Source organism: Schistocerca gregaria, chromosome 7 (genome assembly GCF_023897955.1).
Source record: "Schistocerca gregaria isolate iqSchGreg1 chromosome 7, iqSchGreg1.2, whole genome shotgun sequence".
NCBI classification, from domain to species: domain Eukaryota; kingdom Metazoa; phylum Arthropoda; class Insecta; order Orthoptera; family Acrididae; genus Schistocerca; species Schistocerca gregaria.
The window spans coordinates 238,380,122-238,396,963 of record NC_064926.1 but is presented as its reverse complement, the minus strand read 5'-3'; the positions used below and the strand labels follow the sequence as shown (position 1 = coordinate 238,396,963).

Below are 16,842 nucleotides of genomic sequence, written 5' to 3'. Positions count from 1 at the left end.
CAGTCATTGACACAATTTAATTTCTTCTGACAAATCACAACTATTTTCCATCCACTCAACACTGTCAGGACTATAATAATCAATACTAGTTTCTACTTGCCTGTCAGTTTCAATATTTTCAGAATCTTGCTCTGAAACACTCTGCAAAAGTTCTAAATTTTCTATTACTTCCTCATCTGACAGCCTGTGAGTTATTTTCAATACCTGCATTATGACTTACACACAATAAGCACTTGAGGTAAAGTGAGACACAATAATCAGCTCAGAAACTTCAGTATACATTGTAGCATGTGGTCACAGTCACGTGAAACACAACTGAACATTTGCAGTACTCTCAGGAAACAAGTGCATAAACAAAGTTAAGCAGCCAAAATGACCACTACCATGGTTCTAAATATACAATGAAAACTGAAAGCAATGAGTATAGCTACAAATCTGTAAAATCTACAATGCAATTTCTGTTGAAAAGAAATAAAAGTCACAAAATTTCAAAGTGTTATGAAAAAAAATGTGCTATCATTATACACAAATACTGAAGACAGTCAATTTGATTGCCTCAAGCACTCTAGTGCTTAACATTAATCTAGATTGACAAGTAAACAACTAAGTAGTAATTTTTGATCAGACACTATGAAAGTGAAGTATTAATTTTTGCTGTACAAAAATTTGTGGCCTCTCACTGTTTTCCATTCATCTCTATGGTATTCTTGTTTTGGATTATTTTGTTTTAGTATATTCTTTCTCTTCCTTTTTCCTCCTCTTTCCTTTTTCTTTCACTTTTGCCAATGAAGGACACTGTCTCCTTCCACTTGAACTGTTCTGTTTTCTTCACTTTCTATCACTAATTGATCAAATTATCATAACATTTGGTCAACTTTAAAGTACTTGTACATGAACTGTTACAACCCATTGTCAATTTTCATTTTCTCTCCAGCTTTCTTTGCATACTGAACAGCTTCTACAAGCAGCCTTTCCCCTATTTCTTTCCCTCTCTATTTCTCACCTGTAGGAACTTCTTCTTTTCAGACAAATCTGAAACTATAACCATCTTCTGCCCTCATACACAGAATCTATGTTTCTGTTTATTACCTTGGTGAATTATTTATGCATTATTCTATACAAAGATTCACCTAACATTCAAATTTAAAGGTAAAGATACTATCACTGTCTATCCCAGTGAATTAAAATGACAAAATTTCCAGGTTTCCTGCTACATGAGGCCATAAAAATGGAGTGATGCTTCAACAAGTATCACTCCCATCATCTTTTGGTGAAGTGAGATGATGGAAAAAGGAAGGAAAGAAGATTAGGATTTAACATCCTGTCAACAGTGAGGTCGTTAGAGACCAAACACAACTGCCCATAGGAATCATCCCTGCATTTGCCTGGAGAAATTTAGGGAAATCACAGAAAACCTAACTTATAATGGTCGGATGCAAATTTGAACCTTCATCCTCCCCAATGCGAGTCCAGTGTACTAACCACTTCGGGTGACACTCATCGAAACATCATACCATTCTGGTGGATTCTCCTGGCTGGAAACCTGAGAACTTTATATTAGTCAGACAAAATACTTAAGGTATCTATAAGAATATAATATAACTACAGGAAGGCAGCACAGGCAATGCATCGTATATGGGGAAGAATGAACGTGATTTCACAAAACTGAAAAACACTAATCAAAATCAGGTACAAGAGCATAGTTGGTAATATCACAATTTTCTATTGTATAAAAAAAATTGATTTTTCTATACAAAAAAAAGGGTTTCAAGTATTCCAAAAGCATTGTGCATATTTGTAGGGAGGTGACATTCAACAATAGGCTATTTATGCTTACTGGAAAAGGAGGAAAGAATCTTCTCTCTACCAACTTCACAAGATGCTTCCCATAAACAAAGATATATTTTTCATGCGTGTACGTGCAGAGAGAAGAGCTAGATAGAAAGAGTTTACCATTAGCAGAACGTGGCACATTGCCTGAGGGAAACAGCTCCAGTTGGTTCGGTTTTGGGTGCACAGGAGAAGAGGCCAGTGAAGAGCCTACACAAGACATCAGAAGGAAAGATACAAGGATATAGTTAGTTAAAACACACACACACACACACAAACAGCCACTGATTTTGGAGAATTAGGGGCAAAAGAACAGATACTATTACAGAGAAACAAGCACACAACAATAAAATCTCTTGAACAAAAAGGGTGAATGCAAGAAGAATGTCATAATAGTTTTTTGAAAAAACTTTGAATACTTTTAGAAACAGATTTGTATTTACATGTGTTAAATAACATCAAACAAGCTTCTTTACACACACAGACATATTAGAAGTGCTTGGATGTAATACTTATGATGACTGATAAAGCAGTGTCAAATGCTGTAACATTTATAAAAACAGTTCAGGTTAGTGAGGCAGAGCATATCACACAGCAGAAGTCAAACTACGTGGCTTAAGCCATACTTACAGTTCAAACATTGTAGAACAATTTTGAAATGTAGGTATGCAAGCAAGTAACTGGAAACACAGTCTTGTGCTACATTAGTATTCATAATTCCAGTGTGTGAAGTGGAATGGTGCAGAGAGTTAATGAAGTTAGTATTTCAGATAAAAACAGTTATGGAAAACAATGTTAGATTCAACTCAAGTTCAAAATTTGACATCAAGTGCCTGCCAGTCTGGCCTGTGTGGCAGTGGATAGAACCAGATATGGACATCGAACACCAACACCATTCAAGCAAGGTCAGTGGAAGAGTGTTACAGAAACACTTATCAGCCCAACACCATTTCAAATGCAAAATCATAAATTTTGTATCACCTTTTACTGGTGGGGCATGCCAGGGATCAAATGGATCATCATGCCTTGCTCTGCCGTACTGACCCGTACTGGCTGCAGGGTGATGTGGATGCGTACCATTCAAACCATCTGTCAGGCCTTCAACATGCAAATCATGCAGAGTCTTTGGCACAAACTCAGACTTGGGTCGATTTGCTGCTTCCTGTTTCCTGCAAAGTTAAAAGTAAATTTTAGAGACTGTTTTGTGTAAACTTTAAAATCTTAAAGTAGTATGTCCTACAAATAATAAACATGAACAATGAAGTCTAAAATTATAAAAATGTAATACTATATTACCCCTTCCTCCTGTTACCATTTCATCCTCCATGAATACTTCTACTGAATAATAGCAATTCACCAATAGTACTGTCTCCACAGGGTACTTCCTTGTGGTTCCCACTTCTTTTGAATGGTCTATTCTCTTACATTCTCATAAAGTTAATAATCATAACTTTCATAAAATACTGTGCACAGATAAGGGAAAATAAGGCAAAAGTTTAGTTTCTTTGCTAATTTAAACTGAACTGAACTGACTTTATTGTCCAAAAATAAAGAATTTATATGAGTGTAAGGCTTGTATAAGCAACATCAATTTAAAACACAAGAAGGCACAAATGAGTATGTAATTATTAACTGAATCTTAAATAGTTCAGAAAATTGTATAGAAAAAGACAATTGCCAATAAGGACTTTTCCTCAACAGTTAACAATCACTGAGAGGACAGACCACTAGTCACCTTAAAGAAAGAAGATAAAAATAACCAGTGACTATGTATATAAACAAGTAATTGTTAATGTCGAGCTTTTGACCTTAGTTAATCTTGATGACACTGTGTAATTGGGTAAATAGTGACAAAAGCTAAGGAGAGTGAAGAATAAAGTGAAGAAGGTGACAAAAGAATGTAAAGAGCGGAGAGGGATATGGGAGAAGAACAAGCGAATGAGTAAGCAGGAGGGACCTGTCAAGTGGTGAGTGAAAATAGGAACCACGTTATATACAACAGGACAGAGAAGTAAACAGATGGGGGGAGGGGGGAAATGTGAGGATAAATAGAAGGATGAAAATTGAGCTTAAAAATTATGGGAATTGTGAAAGGATAGAGGTTGAGAATAGAAAAAAGGGAAGGGGGGAGGGAGATGTATGAGCTGTCCATGAGCAAAAGGATGAACTATCACATCTCGCCTGGCCACCAGTGTCACCAGCTCTCAATATTATTTAGCCTTTGTTGTCTAGTTTGGAGAGAAGGATGTTTGATTGCTATCTACCTCTGTTATCATTAACAGGACCTGTACTCATTCATTCTCAGATGAATGGAAGTTGCTCTGACTGCCAACCCATGGTTTCCTTGCATTGTATTAGGAATGGTAATGTGTTTTTGGCATTTTGTATTTTTTTCCCCACCCTGTATGTTAGACCTGACCAATGCTATCAACACTGTGAAGCATCAAATATGCATCCAAGATTATTGACAGATAGAAATTCAGGTAAAATGTTGTCAGAGCAAAGCACAAGGGCAGGCTAGCTTCACCCTGACAAGACTTTATGTAATAAAAGCCTCACCAGAGTTGCAGAAGTGTATGTTTGGATGTCCGCGTGGTGGTGTGTACGAATGTGTATATTTTTACCAGAAAGAGAGCAAGAAGTGGAAAGCTAGTGTGAAACTGTTTTCTGTTTTGTTTTTCTATACTCCACATGTTAGTCTACTATGGGTGTGTAGTTGTCTTTCCCTCAAATTACATAATGGATAAATTGGGTAAACTACATGACTACATTTCTGCATTTTATGATTTGGATTCAGTTAATGAATAACACAGCTCTAGACAGAAATGAAAATTTTTGGTCATATGACCTGTAATTAATGTCGTACCTAAGGCCTGAGGATAATTTTGTTTGACTGAAACTGATATTTTAATAAATAAGAGACATCCATCTACTATGCCAAAGTAAGATTTTTCAATAATATTAACAGCTGTAAACAATCACCTCCTTAAAATAACAAAAATATACCATTAAACTTACTTTTCCAGGAGTGTTTCTGTAAGGCTTCTCAGAATTTCAACACACTGTTGATGGTAATCAAGTAAGGCTTCTGCAAAAGTTGCCAACTGTGAAATTTGCTCGATCTGAGAAAAAGAGTTGACATCAGTTTCAAGCACTGCTTTAGTAAGAACAAATAAATTAAAAATGTGAGCTGTAGTCATTAAACTTTGGACAGCAAAAAAGATTTAATAAGCTACAAAAAAGGGAACTAATTTTCTGAATAAGGAGAGCTTCCCATGTTAAGGGTAGGAAACAATTTGTGTTACAAGAGAAGAAATAACCAATTAAATACAAAAATCAATTGAAAGTGACATGCTAAGAAATCAAACAAAATGAGAAAATACAGAAGCTGAAGAAATGAATTAAAATTTGTGCCAAGGCCAGGACTTGAGCATGGGTCTCCTGCTTACTAGGCAGATGTGTTAGCCATTATACCACAATAGCAGTATAGGTAACAGCTGCATGGACTACCCCAGTCCAAAGTCCTCCCAAATAAAAATTTCAATTCATGACTTCAGCCCATTTCCCCTTCTTAAAATCATCAGTATTACCGAGGCTCTCCAGTATTGGAACAGTACCCCAGCATTATAAACAATGGGGAAATCCTGCCTGTACGTCAGGGTGGAGGTGATCTACAGATCAAATATAATTAAATTTTCCTTGAGAATTTGACTATATAACATGTATAGATCACTTATGCCTGATAAGGAATGTTGCAAATAAGAATGAACACCATTTCTTCCAACATACAGCAAATTAATTTTTTTAATGAAGAAACTGTGGAAAAGGATCACATCAGTTTGGATAGGTAACAATTGACATATTAAATTATACAGCCTCAATGTAAGTTGTCTACATGGAAGGCAAGTAGACTGCTCCAATTTCTGGTAGAAACTGTACCTTATTTTATATGTGACCAGTTGTTTATCTGGCTGTATAGTACTTGTAGCTGCTTTAGTAATGCTTTTTCGTTCTTGTTTTATTGCAATCACATTTCATGTAAGCAGTCATCAAAGGTCACACTATTGTTCATCCAAAGAGACTAATCGGTCAGTTCAGTCAGTGAGTCTCTCTCTCTCTCTCTCTCTCTCTCTCTCTCTCTCTCTCTCTCTCTCTCTGTGTGTGTGTGTGTGTGTGTGTGTGTGTGTGTGTGTGTGTGTGTGTGTGTGTGTGTGTGTTTACCCCCCCTCCCCAATCTGATTGAAAGACGACATCCAAAACGAGGTTATTAGAGATGGAGCAAAAACTCTAATTGGTAATTGGGTAAGTATGTAGAAGAAATCAGTGGTATACTATTCAAAGGAATTGTCATGCCACTTGCTTTACGTGATTTGCAGAAACTACAGAATACCCAAATCTTAGTGACCAGATGGGGAATTGAATCACTATCCTTCAAAATGCAAGTCCAGTGTCTCACGATACATGCAGGAAGGAAGGGAAAGAAAGACGGCTGGAAACTGCACAGAATGGAGGGGGGGGCGGCGCAGGGGAGCATGGACAGAACAGGAAGAATTGTGTCCTCACGCACAAAGGAAGACAGGTGGAGGGTGGAAGGAACTAGGGGGACAAGCCAAAGAATAAAGCAGTCATACTGTACAGGAGGGGAGTAGCTCGTCAATCGAGTTAAATACTACTATTATCACCACTACTCCTACTATCACTACTACATGGCAGTAAGAGAGAGAAAACAACAGTACACAAACAGAGAATATAAGCTGTCAACAGAATACACAAAATAAGACAAAGGCAACCACTACCCTGTAGGTAACTGGGAGAGCTTTTAAGCTCTCACTCTTTTCCTAGCAAGAGTGCATAGACACAACCACACAGACATCCAAACGTATATTCCCTTGGTGGTGGCAAGACTGATTACTGAATATTAATCACTGAAAGCAGTTGGCTGTGTAGATGGAGGTGGAGAGGGTGTAGTGAAGGATGCACGAGGCAAGAAGGAGGTATGGCAGTGTGAGGCAGGTATTTCGCTAGATGACTCGATGGCTATATAACAAGACGATAGATGTTCGGAAGGCAGACCATACTAGGGACAGAGAGGGAGAGGAAAGGAGAAGGTGGTGGCATGGATGAGGGAGACAAGACAGTACACTATCTGGATGGGGAAGGAGTGGTATCAATAGAAGTTGAGGCAGTGGGAAACAAGATAGTGGAGGTTTAGGCCAGTGTAACTGCAAGAGTGCACGATATGCTGGAGAATCAATTCTCGCCTGCATAATTCAGAGAAACCTATACTGGAAGGGAGTATCCAAATGACCTATTCAGTGAAGCAGCAGCTGAAGTCATCTGTGTTGTGGTGCACAGCACGTCAGCAACTGGAAGGCCAAATTTTCAGTTTGGCTGCAGCCACTGGTGCAAGTGGACAGCGAGTTACTTGTCATGCTCACACAGAATGCTGAAAAATATCTGCAGCATAACTCATTTATAACATGACTGCTTTCACATGTGGCCCTGCCTTTTATTGGGTAGGAGATGCCTGAGACCAGACTGTGACAGGAGGTGGTGTGCATGGTATGGCACAGGTCTTGCACCTGGCTCGACAACAAGGGAATGGGCCCATGGGGTGCAAGATAAGGAACAGGATTGGATAGGGATGGACAATGGTATTTTGTAGCTTGGGTGGGTGGCAGAACACTGCTATGGATGATGTGAATAAGATTTTGGGAAGATATCTCTCAACCGAGGTCAGAACAAGAGTTACCCTGGTGAAGAATGTGCTTGTCAAGGCCAGGATTATACTGGGTGGCCAGAGGAGTACTGGTTGGTAGTTGGTTACCAGTGATGCTGGTGTCAGAGGAGGTGGGAGATCAGTTTATGGATGAGCTGAGAGCTTCTATTGACAGACAGCATCCTAACCAGTTCACCCATAAACAGATCTCCCATGCTGTCTCCTTCTCTGACGCCAGGAACCCCATCAAACAGCACTCCTCTACTCATCCAGTATCACCCTGCTCTTGAGAAACTCAATTATATCCTTTGACGACATCAATCACATCCTTTGACTACATCATGTGGTGCCCTGAAATGAGAATATCCTAGTCAAAACCCTACCCATGCTAACCCAAAGTAGTGTTCCATAAGATGTACTGAATGGCAAAGCCCATCATCTGTACAGCTTCTGAAGCACATCTTGTGTCTGTGGCATGTACACTCCTGGAAATTGAAACAAGAACACCGTGAATTCATTGTCCCAGGAAGGGGAAACTTTATTGACACATTCCTGGGGTCAGATACATCACATGATCACACTGACAGAACCACAGGCACATAGACACAGGCAACAGAGCATGCACAATGTCGGCACTAGTACAGTGTATATCCATCTTTCGCAGCAATGCAGGCTGCTATTCTCCCATGGAGACGATCGTAGAGATGCTGGATGTAGTCCTGTGGAACGGCTTGCCATGCCATTTCCACCTGGCGCCTCAGTTGGACCAGCGTTCGTGCTGGACGTGCAGACCGCGTGAGACGACGCTTCATCCAGTCCCAAACATGCTCAATGGGGGACAGATCCGGAGATCTTGCTGGCCAGGGTAGTTGACTTACACCTTCTAGAGCACGTTGGGTGGCACGGGATACATGCGGACGTGCATTGTCCTGTTTGAACAGCAAGTTCCCTTGCCGGTCTAGGAATGGTAGAACGATGGGTTCGATGACGGTTTGGATGTACCGTGCACTATTCAGTGTCCCCTCGACGATCACCAGAGGTGTACGGCCAGTGTAGGAGATCGCTCCCCACACCATGATGCCGGGTGTTGGCCCTGTGTGCCTCGGTCGTATGCAGTCCTGATTGTGGCGCTCGCCTGCACGGCGCCCAACACGCATGCGACCATCATTGGCACCAAGGCAGAAGCGACTCTCATTGCTGAAGACGACACGTCTCCATTCGTCCCTCCATTCACGCCTGTCGCGACACCACTGGAGGCGGGCTGCACGATGTTGGGGCGTGAGCGGAAGATGGCCTAACGGTGTGCGGGACCGTTGCCCAGCTTCATGGAGACGGTGGCGAATATTCCTCGCCGATACCCCAGGAGCAACAGTGTCCCTAATTTGCTGGGAAGTGGCGGTGCGGTCCCCTATGGCACTGCATAGGATCCTACGGTCTTGGCGTGCATCCGTGCGTCACTGCGGTCCGGTCCCAGGTCGACGGGCACGTGCACCTTCCGCCGACCACTGGCGACAACATCGATGTACTGTGGAGACCTCACGCCCCACGTGTTGAGCAATTCGGCGGTACGTCCACCCGGCCTCCCGCATGCCCACTATACGCCCTCGCTCAGAGTCCGTCAACTGCACATACGGTTCACGTCCACGCTGTCGCGGCATGCTACCAGTGTTAAAGACTGCGATGGAGCTACGTATGCCACGGCAAACTGGCTGACACTGACGGCGGCGGTGCACAAATGCTGCGCAGCTAGCGCCATTCGACGGCCAACACCGCGGTTCCTGGTGTGTCCGCTGTGCCGTGCGTGTGATCATTGCTTGTACAGCCCTCTCGCAGTGTCTGGAGCAAGTATGGTGGGTCTGACACACCGGTGTCAATGTGTTCTTTTTTCCATTTCCAGGAGTGTATATCACAATGGTTGCAAGCAGCTGTTAAAAACAATTGCACAGTGATAGATAATAGCACACACTTTTTCAGGGGGGGGGGGGGGGGGGGGGAGTAATATCTGCCATGAATATAGCCATTTACCTCTGTGGATAACTGATTGGTTTGAATGCATAAAACATGGAGCACAATGTTTGCAATGGCATCAGAATATGTTCTCACAAACTGTTTCACATTATTTTACAGGATAAACTATAAGGCAACTCTATTATTAACCAAAAGATACTACGTATGGTGCTACGGCAGGCAATATGTCCTTGGCTTCTTCCAACCTTTGAGCTGACTCACACAGCAACTTATAGTTGGGCTAAAGTTTAATCTCGACTCAAAACATGGTCCAGCTTGGCATTAACAAAGCACTTTCAAAGGTGAAAAAAGTTATAAATGATAAAATGAAAGTCCCAGGCTTGACAAACACTGAATCCCCCATTTTTGGATCTGTGGTCTCACATAGGCCCAAAAATGTAGTTAAACTGTTTAAGTATAGTATGGCACTGCGTGCTTTGTGAAATACTTGTTTGTGACTGGGTAATAATTACTGATGTACTGACAAGGGAGTGAGAGAATATGGTAAAGGAGATCTGCTTGTGAAAGTTAAAAAATTCAGAAATAACCATTTCCTTTTCACATAATTGTCAGACACTACCCATTTTAAAATGGGTTACGATCTGTCATCTGGATTATCATGATAAATGCAGTCAGATTGTCAGAACTCTTATCACAATGTCGCATGGGTAATCGTGCGATCTGAAGCATCTTGCCCCTGTTAGCATGGCTCCCCCCTTCGGAGGTTCAAGTCCTCCCTCAGGCAGGGGTGTGTGTGTTATCCTTAGCATAAGCTAGTTTAAGTTAGATTAAGTAGTGTGTAAGCCTAGGGACTGATGACCTCAGCAGTTTTGACCCACGGGAACTTACCACAAATTTCCAATTTCTTATCACAATAAATACAAGAGAGCTGACAAAACAGAAATGACATCATCTGCACTGATAAAGAAATTTTTGTTGCAGTACATTTTTCAGCCTTTAACAATGAATTTACATTGTGAAAAGTTTCATAAAAATCTGTGAAACCAATGACAGCTGATGCATTGTTTAGTAAAAATGTGGTCTTGCATTATAGATTGTATACAAGACATGATACAAATGAAACAAGACAGCTGCAATAACTGTATGTACAGCATCCATTTTAGTACACTTGTTCTTTTTACTACTCAGAACTTTTGCACAAGGATATCATAGCAGTTATCATAGCAAAGAAACACAGTTCAATACTAAAAAACAGTTGTGCACTAATACACCATGACAAATAGTGCTCTAGTAATTTAAGTATTGTCTGTGTGTCCAAGTTTTTAATAAGTGATCTCTCTCTCAACCAGTAAGTTAGAAATTGATGAGAAATGCACTACATTTGTACAGGGTGTTTAAGACCACCATAACTACATGGCAACAGCAATATGGCAGCAACTATTTGGCATGAGACATCAATGTTCTCAAAGGTGCAACAGTAGTGGCTAAACAGTGGTGTAAGTATAATTCAGTGAATAACCTTCAGTCTGTTCTTCACAGTCCCATCTTTGTCAGCAAAAGCCTTAAAGAAATGATTTCTTTCCACACACAGTGAGAAATTCCTGCCACATCGATCTGCTACTGTTAGTGAAGAATTTCTCTGATGGACAGATTGGTATCTAACAATTATTTTATGGCTAGCATAGAATGCCAAAGAGTTGTGCATGCAACAGATTGAAGACTTTTTCAAAGAAGGTGGAGTGATAAATACAGATATTATAGTTGCACCTCATGAGGCAGGACGTCTTATGTTATCACGAAGTCTGTGCAGAATAGATGCTTTATGTACTCATTCCATAACACAACAGAAAGGAATGAGCCTGAAAATATTACATTTACACTACATTATCACTAGTTTTGAGTTTGCATGTATTACAACCAGCTGAGATAGAGTATGTGTCAATGTGGCAGACACAAGCTACATTTATACATTGGGAAAGTGCAATTCTCAGTTTTCTAGAATAAATGCCTACTGCTCACTACAGTAGAGCCTCAACACACATTTACTGACTTGTATTTTACATACACAAAAGATGCTGACAGACAAACATCAAACCGGAAAATACAAACAAAAATATAAAAAACAGTTTGTGACTTGGTAACTGAATACACCCAATTGCAAGTCACTGACATTTGAAAAACAATACACAAATGAGGCAGCCATCTTAAAATCTAAGCAGTTTTAAAACTCTTACCTATAAAACTGTAAAAAAATTCTCATTTTTATGATGACTGAAAATGTTTTCTTTAAAATAAGTAAACCATGCTTTGCAGGTTAATAAAATTACCCACAGATTATTTTAAATTATACTCATCAATTTCTAAACAGATAGTGTGATGGTATGACATGTGGGTTACTGATTTTGATCAAGTTTCACAAGGGCGTTCTATATTGAAAATAAAGAGAGTCACATATTGGCTTTTTGCTAGACACTCCCTAGTTTTTCAAAAACTCGAGGTCAAATTTGATGATGGAAAATGGTATTTTCAAAGATATGAATTGAAAGATTGCCCAAAAACATTTTTATTAATATAAAATGGAGTCCAAAGTTAATCATGTTCGAAGTATTAACATTTTTTGTGTTTTCATGCTGTACCTTGAGTACCTGTCATGCAACATGCCCAGCAGAGTGATGTGGTCAAGCAGTTAAGGCATTAGACAACCAAACTGCCGATCCATGTTCAATTCTTGGATGTGGCAGTTTTTCCCAATCAATATTTTTTTATTGTATCTGACAATATTCTGACAATGGGAGCACCTCCCCACTCCTCTTTTTAATCAAGTAAGACCTTTGGAGATGACATTAGTAATCACACAAGCATATATAATGTACTGACAGTTATTTTCATCGTGTTACATGACACACTAAATGTATCTCCCTTTTTCAGCTGCGTACTTTTACTATCTCCAACAGACAAAGAGCTTCATTGCATGACTACAAAATCATGTGACATTACAGCAGAGTAGAGGATTATAAGAGAGGGCAAATGCTATCAAAATTTATGGATTGGTCTGTAATCAGCTATCCATGTCTGTCTTTCGAGATATTTATTTTTTGCCTGTGTCTGTGGTAAGTTTCATTCCACTGTTTGCAGGAATGTTCACAAATAGACGAAAAGTTAAGGTTATGTTATGTATCATGATGAAAATAATTGTCAATATGTTATAAATACTTATTTGATAATGAATCATACCTCCCAATGTTTTATCTAAAAACAAATAGAAAAGGAAGGAAAAGTATTCAAATCACCACAATATTATCAGATATACCAAAAAATATTGAATAAAGAAAAAATCACAATCAAAAAACGAACATAGACCAGCAGTTTGGTAGTTTAATGCTTCGACCACTTGCCCATTGACCTCACTCTGCTAGACATTGAATGACGTGTACCCAAGCTACAGCAAAAAAACACAAAGATGTTAATAACTCTAACATTACTGGCTTTGACTCTAGATTACATTAATAAAAGAAGTTTGGTTTTAGATAATTTTTCAATGTGTATCACTGAAAATATGATTTCCCGTCATCAACTTTGACTTCGATTTTTTCAAGAACAAGGGAGTGTCTAGCAAAATGCCTTATTTTCAATGTAGAACATCCTCCCAAAACTTAATTAAAATCAGTGACCCACATATCAGACCCTCCCCCTGTATGTGACAAGTCATTATCACTGGTACATAAGTGTCTTGACTTTAAATTAGTTATATGGTTGGTAGAAACTCACACAACAGTCTGCAAGTTGTTTAACACAGTTCATTTTACGTTTCAGTTACAGATGCAGCTTCACAGATCAGTAAACATAAGAGTGGGAAAATGTTTAGCAACAATAGTAAACAATATATCTTCCAAATTACAAGTGGATTAAGTTTCTAAATAAAATTTCAGCTAAGAAGTAGGCTGACAGAAAGAACTGGTTTTATTCGCTTCTGATGTTAATTTTTCATGAACTTCATGTTGTTGCCCACTGTAATGAAGATAAATAAAAAGCATGTTTCATTTAGTACCACATATTTCATAGTACGGTATACACATCGTGAAGCAGAATTTGAAATTCACAACTCTATAAAGAGACATGTACAAGGCACTCAAGAGTGAGCAGTACATTTCACCATCTGATTTTCCTTTGCAGTACAGCATTCTTTCTAAAACTGAGCTAACTCATTATTGTATCATATGATATCATTGAATGCAAACAAATTAAATATGTTGCATTATTGATTTGTTTATTTCCAGGATCTGAAACAACATATGCGAAAGTAGCTAAAACAGTTTATTTAATAAGCTTCAGTTTGTGTTTCCTTCAACTTAAAATCTCACCCACATGTACACCCAACATATATGAAAGATTCTGCTCGACTTATTAACAACATATGAGCATGTTTTTATTAGTAAGCGTCATTTCCAAACAACAATAGAACAAGCAGACTTTCCTTAGTAATTTTATTTGTACATGTAAGCTTGTAGTTTAATCTAGTTTTCTCATAATTCCCACCAACATTAAGGTACTTATGTCATACAATAAGCCCTCAAATACTATCCTCATAGAAATCTGTCGATTCATTGGGCAGCAACTGCATAAACACATTTCTTAGCACTCAACGAAACTCATCACGTTACAATGAAATCATATTGGTCCATTCTCTCTGACTTTTTCATAAACTTGCTGCACCAAATCATCAGTAATGAGTGAAGGTCACCCACTTCATTCCTCACCATGCACAGTCTTATGGCTATCTTTAATAAAGTCTCATCCATTTCCATGCTATTCCATCACTCATAATGTTTTCTCTACACGATTCACTGATATTATGACAAATTTCAGCTGCTTTCACACCTTTAGCACTAAGAATACAAATCACAGTGTGTATTCCAGTTGACAGGATTCTCAATCGGGAGAGATATTTGAGATATTCACAAAGACATGTAGACTCCCTGCATACCGGGGTGGATGACGTAGAAAAGTAGATTAAAGTACGAGCTTTCATGTAAAAATAAAATTGCTAAGAAAAGTCTACTTGATTTATCTATTTATTTATTTTTTGAAAACAGTACTTACTTCAAAAACATGTCTCATATTACATTTGTCATTGCTAATTTAAATGGGATGTGCAGTTTATTTTGTAAAATTACAAGGAGTCAGAATGTCTGATCAATACTTACCTTCAGGAGGCAAAATTCCATGTACTACCAATAGAAACACATGTAAGTAGAAAAACCTATCCCACCTTTCAGAACCATTAGTTTCTCAGGGAGGAAAGAGAGAAATGTTGAGGGAGGTTAGAAAGGAGGGACAGATCACTTAAATCTCAAATCATCTGAATATCTCTCACCTTGGGGACTGTGTACTTGTACTTCAAATGACAAGAGAAGAGCTCCGACAGCTGGCAGTGCTGTTGCCAGTATTCAACATGGACGAGCAGCAAGCCAGCAGCGGTCGCCCAGCACTACAGCAAGACTGGGGCGTTGCCATGGTAATGTAAACAAAAGCTAACGATCTGACTGGTCATCGTGGATGTGTGAAGCATGTGCGCCAAGGCCGCATCAACTGTCAGAGCTCTTTTCTCGCTGTACGCACTGTAGCCCTCATTTCTAACTTTCCCAATCTCATTCCACTTTCTTTTTCAGAAATCAACATACCCAAACGCTAGGATAGTTTCTCCCCCTTTCTAACTGCTGTATGTGTCAGTCAGTGGTACTTGGAATTTCACGTCCTGGAGACAAGCCACTCATGCTGTCTTCTTGTAATCTCACAGGTTCCTGAAGTTAATTTTCCTTTCGATATTCCTATACAATTTTCATAATTGTTGCAGATTAAGTGGAATGTTATTTCTACATATGAGGAAGAGCAGTGGTCCCAGGACTCAATCTTGTGGAGCTTCATTAGTAATTTTTCTATAGTTACAAGGCTCCTGCTGTCTCCATTAGCTGAATTACTTACTACAATTCACTGTCTCATATTTCTTAAATATAATAGCAACAAGCTGTCTGCTGCACAACCTGCTCCCTAAGACTTCCATTTTTTCAACCAAATGTTAACAGTCTCCACGTGTAGATGCTTTGAACACATTAGAAGTAGGATCAGCTAGAACTATTTTATCATTTAAGCATCAAAGTATTTGGAAGCTGAGCATACAGTTGGGATTTTTGTTCAGCAACACTTTTTCTGATAAGACTCCAACTTAAAATAGATATTAGTATTACAAAGTGGTAGCTACAGAATACATTCACTTCCAAACTATTTTATAAAACAATTTCAGTAATTATTAATGTGTTTCCTATCACTGTTCTTATATCTTATTACTTATGTCATTTAAAACATATTTATTGAGTGAGATGAATTCCTAGTGAATGAGTTGCGTTTCTAACCTGGAAATTGTTTTAATGAGAACTAAAAAGCACTTACTGCCTTTGTGCCATCATTTACAATTTTTTCAATCAGTTTCATGATAACACTTTGTTCTGTAGCAAGACACCATTTCAATATGATCCACAAAGAAAAAATTATATTGCTTTATTCATAATTTATGGCTTATTGAGTATAATTTTTGTGTTTTAATAACTCTTCTCAATATACTGGATTAGTTTTATGGTATGCAACAACCATAACATTTCGATTGTGTTAGCAAATATATAAATTTTCCTTTCCTATTTATAAGTATTTTCATCCCTGTACAGGGTGTTTCAGCAGCATTTCGGATTGCTATAATGATAAAATAATTACCAAATAACAATAAAACTGTATTAATGAAAGTATTAAATTTTATACTGGTATCTAATTTGTTGTAGGTATTGTCTTAGTCAACTTCTTGACATTCCTTGTCTCATCAAGTACTCAAAAAGATTCCTGGAGTTTTTCTCTGTGGTGCATGGTGGTACGTCATTTAACTTAGTTAAATGTACATCAAAATGCGAATGTGCAATCACTATCAGGAAAACATTTATTCATCCGTTTTACACGTGATTATCTATGACAACATTATACATCAGGATTCTACTGGAGACTTCTCTTATAATTTTCTTCACAATAGCTTACTTCAATCCTCACTCCCCACATAAAAATTACCCTCTCACTTCAACAGAGAAGTGCATCCCCATTTCATAATAGCAGCAAGCAGCCATACATCTGTGAGTGACCCTTAGTCATAAGTAATCTGTTTCCATTCAAGTTCCCACAGCTTACAATAATTTTAACTCTGAATTTTTCATGGCACTGAAAAACCATGACAAATCTCACACTTTTACATGTTTTCATTGTTCTTATTCTAGACAAGTGAACTGTAA

At 38.7% G+C, this 16,842-nt stretch overlaps 1 protein-coding gene across 30 annotated transcripts in view; it reads right to left on the bottom strand.

Annotated features, from left to right (window-relative positions):
* The window catches only part of LOC126281877 (endophilin-A), a 720,509-nt gene that overhangs the window by 30,946 nt on the left and 672,721 nt on the right, over positions 1–16,842 (bottom strand). For 8 of the 30 annotated variants that reach the window (XM_049981172.1, XM_049981171.1, XM_049981181.1 and 5 more), the window contains 3 exons: positions 4,849–4,952; positions 2,908–2,999; positions 1,954–2,040 (listed from right to left, as the gene is read on the bottom strand). In XM_049981172.1, the coding sequence (XP_049837129.1) occupies positions 1,954–2,040; positions 2,908–2,999; positions 4,849–4,952 (283 nt within the window). Of the gene's footprint in view, positions 1–1,953; positions 2,041–2,811; positions 3,000–4,848; positions 4,953–16,842 lie in introns of all 30 variants that reach the window. The other 22 variants (XM_049981167.1, XM_049981169.1, XM_049981175.1 and 19 more) reach the window with 4 other exon arrangements.